Source organism: Vigna angularis, chromosome 4 (assembly GCF_016808095.1).
Source record: "Vigna angularis cultivar LongXiaoDou No.4 chromosome 4, ASM1680809v1, whole genome shotgun sequence".
Lineage (NCBI taxonomy): Eukaryota > Viridiplantae > Streptophyta > Magnoliopsida > Fabales > Fabaceae > Vigna > Vigna angularis.
Genome location: NC_068973.1, coordinates 542277 through 551034, shown reverse-complemented (window position 1 = coordinate 551034; position 8758 = coordinate 542277). Strand labels below are relative to the sequence as shown.

The 8758-nt window shown below is 30.9% G+C and overlaps 2 protein-coding genes across 2 annotated transcripts; one reads left to right on the top strand and one right to left on the bottom strand.

Annotated features, from left to right (window-relative positions):
* Positions 1-823: 823 nt before the first annotated feature.
* Positions 824-2525, top strand: LOC108322239 (glucan endo-1,3-beta-glucosidase, basic isoform). The gene is made up of 2 exons (XM_017554263.1): positions 824-911; positions 1558-2525. Exons 1-2 carry the CDS (start codon positions 824-826, stop codon positions 2523-2525), a joined length of 1056 nt encoding a protein of 351 aa, XP_017409752.1.
* A 3889-nt stretch (positions 2526-6414) lies between these two features.
* Positions 6415-7403, bottom strand: LOC108322282 (uncharacterized). Its single transcript, XM_017554307.2, has one exon. It carries the CDS (start codon positions 7401-7403, stop codon positions 6513-6515), a length of 891 nt encoding a protein of 296 aa, XP_017409796.1. The 3' UTR covers positions 6415-6512.
* Positions 7404-8758: the final 1355 nt, after the last annotated feature.

Sequence of the window (8758 nt, the reverse complement as noted above, 5' to 3'; positions counted from 1 at the left end):
AAACTAAATAAACCACAAACTAACTCGTAACACACTAATGATATTAAGATTTTTTAATATTATGGGAATGCAGAAAGTAATTGCACAGTTTATCATCTTAATTATATTTTACTAATTTTTAGTACAAAATATGGATTATGTGTTATTGGGAATTTTTAGAAGGGAAACATATACCTTTTCAGAGTACGTACACTCGATATTTATAAAGTTATTAATTATATTTTTGAAGTAAAATAGATGAGTGGCTATGTTCACTTATATGGATGAAATAACATGCAAATTTGTTTAAAAAAAGGAAAAATTAATTAATATAAATTTTAGTCAAACTTTCATAATGAATAAGATATAAATACTATTTTTTTTTTATTTTGACTAAAAATGTGATAATATATATATATATATATATATATATATATATATATATATATATATATATATATACTGCAAATTTAGTTAAAAAAGGAAAAATAATTAATAAAAATTTCAGTCAAACTTTCGTAAAGGATAAGATAAATACTATATTTTGTTATTTTTACTCAAAATGTGATCATGTAATATAGATAATGTGCTAGCACACAATATTATTAAATTAAAGACAAACACAGCTACATCTTTTTTTCTTTTTTCTTTTTTTATGGAGATATTATAAGATAAGGATATTGAGTATTAATTATGTGGATATACATAGAAAGCACGTACGATATTTATTCATATAGATTTTTATAATTGAAATTACTTGTAAGACATTGATGGTGAGCTATATAAGAGGATTGTAGGAACCAAGTGTGATCATCAATTTCTTCTGTGTTATATTTCGTATAACATGTATTCTCTCTTCACTACCAAGATGTTCTCATTCTCCACTCTCGTGCTTCTTCTCCAGCTATTCACAATTAACCTTCGCACTATAGGTTCTCATTTATTTCCACTATTACAGTATTTTCTCAAGCATATCACTTTTTAAATTTTTCTAATAATAATAATGCTCACAACATATAGTATTCTACAAAGCATAGATCTTTAACAAAAATATCATATATGTCCTCATCATAGTTATAACGTAGTGTAGTAAAACTTGTTAATAAATTAACTTGAAGTTAACAAGCTAAATACTCGTAGACAAACTCCTTTTGTTTGAATGAATTGATCTAATTAATGAACAATGATGAATTTTATTTCTTTATTTATTTTTATTAAAAATATTTTTTTATGCTTTAATTTAAATTATTGTTTCATTGAATTTTTTTATAATTTTTATTGTACAATTTTCATACAACGTAATTTTTATGATAATATGAAGTGTTTAACCAAGAATAATAGCAAGTTCTGATTTTTTACATGTATCGTAACATTGTGAAAAGAAAAATAGATTTACAGAAAAAGAATACAAGCTAATATAAAAATGATGTTCAACCGTTGTTGTAAAGTTTGAAACATGTGGACATATGTTTGAAGGATTCATTCCATACATTCCTTAATATGCATTATTTATTTATAACATATGCTTCAAACATTTTAATTTCATATAGATTACAATTTTCATGTTTTGGCTAGCAGATGCTCAAGTTGGCATGTGTTATGGTACATTCGGCGACGATTTACCTCCGGCAAATGAAGTTGTCAGCCTTTATCAAGACAACTGTATCCAAAAAATGAGACTCTTTGATCCTAAACGAGATGTTCTACATGCACTGAATAATTCAAACATCGAGCTCATTCTTGGAATTCCAAACATCGACCTTCAACAGCTCGCCACCTTCCCTAACGAGGCTATTACATGGGTGCAAAACAATGTCTTAGATTTCTTCCCCAATGTCAAAATCAAGTACGTGGCAGTCGGCAACGAAGTGAATCCGGCCGTCGGAGATACCTATAAGGTTGCCAAATACGTTCTACCTGCAATCCAAAACATATACCAAGCTATTAGGGCTAAAGGCCTTCAAGATCAAATTAAGGTCACAACCGTCATTGACATGACCATGTTAGGAAACACTTACCCTCCATCACAATCCTCCTTTAAAGCTGAAGTGAAGTCATACATCGAACCCATAATCGGCTACTTGGTATATGCAAATGCACCTTTGCTAGCAAATGTCTACCCTTATTATGGTTACTCTAGTAGCCCTGATGACGTAGCACTTTCCTATGCTCTTTTCACCTCACCGGATGTTGTCGTAACAGATGGTGAATACAAATACCAGAATCTGTTTGATGCTGTGTTGGATTCAGTGCATGCTGCAATTGATAACACTAAAATTGGTTATGTTGAGGTTATTGTGTCGGAGAGTGGGTGGCCGTCGGATGGAGGGTTTGGCGCCAGTGATGACAATGCAAAGACCTACTTAGAGGGTTTGTTTCGTCGTGCTAAAACAGGTAGCCCTAGAAGACCTTCGAAACCCACAGAGATCTATGTATTTAGTATGTTTGATGAGAATCAAAAGACTCCCGAAATAGAGAAACATTGGGGGGTCTTCCATCCCAACAAGGAAAACAAGTTTCCAATTCCTTGTGTCAAATCCACATAGAAATAATAAAATAAATTAATTTATAATTTTATTTTTTATTGTTTAATAATATATGATAAATTTTGTATGATTTATACATGAGTGATGATATCATGACACATTTTTACATTCATTTGACATAGGTTACAAGAGTAAAATGGTTAAAAAAGTATAAATTTTTGTATTGTTTCAAGAAAGAAGAGAATAAAAAATAAATAAAAATAATGTCAAATGAATGTAAAATAGTTAGGTGTGTCAAAGAATCTTTAAAATATATATATATATATATATATATATATATATATATATGATTATTGTTGTGTGTATTTTTTAATGAAAAGTTTGTAGCCGTGGTGCATAAGACAAAAGGTTTGAATCTTGCTAGGCCAAATTCACTTAAAATTTTGAGATTATTTTAGATAATGATAAATTTTAGTTTATAAAATGATCTCTAATTATAACTAATCATTTTGGTCTCTAAACTTAGTTATCATTTAATTAAATTTATAGATTTATATTATTTACTATTATTTTTAATCATATTATTTATTACTATTTATAATTATTATTATTTGTTCTTATTTATTATCATTTATTATTATATATTATTAATTATTTTAATATTTTTTATTATTTATATTTATTATTGGCTATGATTTATTATGAATTATTTGATTATTATTTATATTTATATTTATTATTATCAATTATTTTCTATTATGATTTTTTATTATTATAAATTATTTTATTATTATTTATTATTTATTACATATTTCATATGAAAGCACAATATATGAGTTGTCTAATAAATTCATTCTATTTTATAGTCTCATGTTCAACATTGTATCGTCTTATTACTATAATTAGCTTCTATCATTTGATTACTAGACCATTTGGATACATATATGCTTGATTTGTTTCATTCAAATCTAAAATTAAGTAAATCATAAAGAAAATGAACAATTAAAACCATTAACACTTAGTCTAAAAAGTTTCTTTGATGATGTTTAATAGATGTTTGGTAGAAGTGTCATATACATCATTTTATAATTTTAAATAGTATCATGGACTCATCTTATATCGTTTGATTAATATACTTTGTTATGGTCTAATCAATTTATTGATAAATCTTTTAATCAGTTTTCTTTTAAGTTATTATTCGATAAGTTCATTCTATTATTTCGTTTGATTAGTATAAGAGGAACTTTACCATTGTTTAGTATGATAATTTGATCAACTTCGTTGAGATAAAACATTTTGTTTAAAAGTTTTATAATATCAAAGCAAATTGTCATTTAATTAAACAATTTTCAGGGTAAATTATCATCAAGGAAATGATCAACATTCATTACATCAAACGAATTTAAAATAATAAAGCTTATCATCAGTTCATAATAGTATATCAATGCTTTTGTCTTTTCAAGCTTATTTATTAAATACTAATTGATTGTTTTCAAGCTTTTTTCAGGGTTTTCTTTATACGTCTTCCATTTTCATTTGTTTTTACAATGTTTAATCTTATATTTTGCAAATACTTTAAAAAACTTACAATTTTTCTATGATTAAAAGTAATTTATTTTTTTACTAAATATTGAACTCAATTTTCCAGTGAAAAAAATCATTCACATTCAATGTATTTCCTTTATAGTTTTTTTTTTAAAAAAAAACATGTTCTTTTGTATTTTTAATTTTTTCAATAAATATAATATTTCTTTTACATTTTTTAAAGGTATTGAATTATTTTTTTATATTAATTAAAATATTGAGTTGATTAAAAGTAAAATATTCACTTATTCTTAAATGTATTTTTTTCAATTATAATATATTTATTATTTAATTTTAGGTTTAATGTCTCGGTAGGTCCCTATTTTCGGCGTGAATCTCAAATAGGTTCCTTTTCTTTTCGGCATCTCAATTGGGTCCTCATTTTTGTAAAATTATAACAATTAGGGGTCTGCCGTCAAATTGAACAAACCGCCGTTTAATTGTTTGTTACGTGGCACGGTGTTTTCAGTAATCACAGGTGGAATTAAAAAAGAGTTTCAATTAAAAAGTATGAGGTTAAATCAGCTTTAGTGAGAGGGCATAGTGGGAAAACTGATTATGATTCCCATCTCACACTGACTTTCTATCAAACACCTTCTCTTCAACCTCGCCACGTCAGCCCTATCATCTTCCACCCACTGAAACCCTAACCCTAGCCGCCACTGCCGTTCCGCTTCCGCCGCTCCCGCCAATGCCGCAAGTCGTCGCCACGGCCAGAACATCATCTCCTTCCTTTCTCGCCGGCGCATCAACGGACCACCACGGTGCCTCAACCAAGACCGCCGCCACCTTCCTTCTCCTTCGCGCAAGGGTTCGAAGCCACCACGACCGCCATCTGCGAGTTCGTCTTCGCATCACCAACATCTCGTCGCCGTCGCACAAAGTCACCGTCCTCTTCTCCACCACCATCAACCACGCCAGCCGCCGCGACACCACTCTTCTCACACGCAAATCATCGAACACGCACCAGCCACCGCAACCTTCATCGTGCCTCTCCTCCATTGACGAAAGCTTGGCACAACCATCTTCATCTTCTCCATTCTCGGAACCCAATCGCACCTTCATCTCGGATCATCACCTCGCGATCTTCACCAACCATGCCGCGACCACCACTAACCTCCCTCACCTCGCGAGCTTCCTCGCCGTTGCCCAACCTCCATGGCAGCCATCACACACCACCGCACCTTCCCGCTCTACAATCGAACCTGCATAAAAACCAGACCTGCAAAGAAGAACCCAACAATCACAAATCGCGCACTGTTAGGCGCAGGACCCATGGCTTCCTCAAGCGAAACATGTTCGGGTTCATCCTCTCTGCTTCAGAACTCAGGTTGTGTGTGAGAAGGAGAGGGGAAGATGAAGTGGGAATTCCCACTGTGCCCTTTCTCTAAAGCTGATTTAACCTCATAGTTTTTAATACAAAACTCTTTTTTAATTCCACCTATGATTACTGAAAACACTGACCATGCCACGTAATAAACAATTAAACGGCCGTTTGTCCAATTTGACGGTAGGCCTTTAATTGTTACAATTTTACAAAAATGGGGACCCAATTGAGACGCCGAAAAGAAAAGGGACCTATTTGAAATTCACGACGAAAATAGGGACCTACCGAGACATTAAACCTTAATTTTACTTTTATGAAAGACACCACTTGGAATAACATTACTACGAACCAGATTAACTCTCCATATACCTTCACAATCATATGTTTTCTCAAATGTTTATTAAAAGGGAAAATAAAATTATTTTTAAAAAATAAATCGAAACCAAAATCTCTATTTGAGTAACTCAAACCTCGAAAAAAAAATTAAATTATATACTACTAGATATATATATACTTTTCAGCCATAGGAATATATGATACTGGTAGTAGAAAATCAATTTTGATAATCTACATATTGTGATTGCAATTTCTTTATATAAGAAGCTTTGCACTGACTCAAAGTAGGCAACTCGCATATGATATTAGTTATAAAATTTGTAGGAAAATGGAATTTGCAAGCATAACGAATCGTATACCATATTTTGTATGTCCATACTTTAAGTTAGACCATTTGATTTGTGTGAAAGAGAAAGAGACACCTCATTAGCTTGCCACTCAAAGATTCGGAATTTGATGTTACCACTCAAAAATACTTATCATCATATCGTGAAACTCGTGGAAACCTCGTACACTTATTAAATGTTAACTTCTTGATTATCAGATATTTATCTAAAATTTATATATTAAGAACTATTAAGAATAGTGGTATGAAGAATTACCCTTATACAAAGAGTAAAGGTAACTAGCTTTTTGTGTGTTTCATCAGAAAGAAAAGTTGTACTTTATAAAGATATATAATTAGCCTCCGTTTACAAACATAATCCCTGTTCCAAGATTTGTATCAAATCCAATAATCAATTTACTTGTACATCTGTTATTTGAATAAAGTGATGTTTAAATACATAAAGTAAAATAGTTCAAAAATTACAATCTATGAAGATTATAGAATTATTTAGAGAACCTGTGGTGTACCCAGTTGAATTGATAAGGCCTTTGTTGTACTGTTCCTTGATACTGCTAGAGAAAGCATGATTATTAGCAATTTCATGCCCCTTCTGTGAACTTGGTTGTGCTTTCAAAGATGAATTGGATTCTCCACTCTTGCCACCATCACTGCTACTTTTAACCTTTGCAACGTTACAATGAGAACAAGCACTACGCGACAAAATCCCGGTTCTCCGCGTTTTGACAAGGACCTTACGCAACTCATCACTGGGGTGCTTGAAAGGACCTTCCACTTCAACACTGAAACAACTTTTACTGCGATGAATTTTGGCCTCGACAGAAAGACCAACATCTTTCGTGATATAATAGTGTGCCATGTTCACCATATAAGCATGCTCACTGTTAACCTTTTTCTTCATCTCCAAAACAAAAAGACCCTCTCTGAAGGAACAACCGTATGCGACCAAGGTTGTCTCTATTGTGTGATCTTGTTTCGCCCTCGTGAAGGACACCGGAGCATTACAAGAATCGATTCCGCTTATCCCTCCTCGGAGACCATCACGACCAACCCTCGTGATTTTCACCGCGAATTCGGTTTTGTTGTCGCCAAAGTCACCTAATCCGAAATGTATGCTCTCCACACCGTTCCTGTCACGGCTTGCCTTCAGATTAAAACCACATGTGTTCTTTTTGTGACATGTTTTGTATTTCACACCCCACACTTCTGTGTTGTCGTTTTCTTTGTTGTGGCCCATGGAAACTTCAAATGATTTCCCCCAACGTGCTATGCTACCAGTGGCACCGGCATCATAAGACGTGCATTCGCTTCCAAGGTTAGTGTGACTACTGTGAGCTGTTCCCATTGTATGTATGAGTACGAGAATGTAACTAAATTTCGACAAAGAAGGTTATAGCAGAGCCATAACCACTGGGAATGAGTCTCAGTATTTTTTATAGCTACATAATTATATGAGGCATATATATATATATATATATATATATATATATATATATATATATATATATATATATATATATATATATATATATATATATATATATATATATATATATATGTGTGTGTGTATGTATGTGTATATATATATTTTTCAATTATGAAAATACATTATATAAAATATTTATGAATAAAGATATCAAATGAGTATCTATGTACTATATATGTATATGAAAATAGGATGAGTCAGAGATAAGTATGACTCCCTCGAATTTTCATTTCCAGCAGAAGATGAAGAAACAAATTTATAATTCTAAGTTATCTTCATCTAATTTTAGTTAAGCCCATGAAGAATCAGTCACATATATTTTACATTTTAAAATTACTTATATAGTTTAAAATATTAATTTCAATTTTATATATTAGTCTTTCAAGAAAATGTTATAACTTTATCTGTGCGTTGATCATCGAAAAAATATTATTTCCTGTTAAAACTTCTATATATATATATATATATATATATATATATATATGTATAATATCATATGTAATCATAAATAATATAATAACATCTTTTAAATTTGAACCAAAAAGAAGCATGAAATGCAACAATAACTTGAGTTTAAAATTTTAATTTTATTTTTTTTATTGTGAGGACTAGGTCACTATATTTATATTATTATAAAAGAAAAGAAGGATGCTCTAATAATAGGAAATAACAATGGAGAATATGATGCGAATGAAGGGAAGAGTTGGGTTATTGGGCTCTGTACGTCGTTGAAAATGAATAAAGAGAATAGAATGAGTGAAACCAACGAATTAATAATGGGGAGGGTATCAATCCTCTGTTCAAATCCAATTTCCAAATAAGAAAATTAGCACAAACCTTTTATAATATATAACCTTTTATTATTGCACAATATTATTTGGTCAGAGAATATATCCTCTTTACTCAGATTTCTATTTGGATCCACTGATATTTCTTCAGCATCATTGTTATTTCATCTTCTTCTTTTTTTTATATAGAAAGAAACAAAAATTAGACGTTATGATAAGGACAATTTCCCTTTCGTGGTTTCAGGTTCCCTTATGATTCTTCGTTCTTAGCTTGCGTGGTTAGGGAGGTTTCAGCCTATTGAGCTGGGTTCAACGGATTGGTCCAAATCAAAAGTCATTTATCCCTAAGAAAAAAAAATAGTCCAATTTCAAATTTATCGAATTTGGAATTAATCATTGTACATGAAAAAAATATATTTAAACACT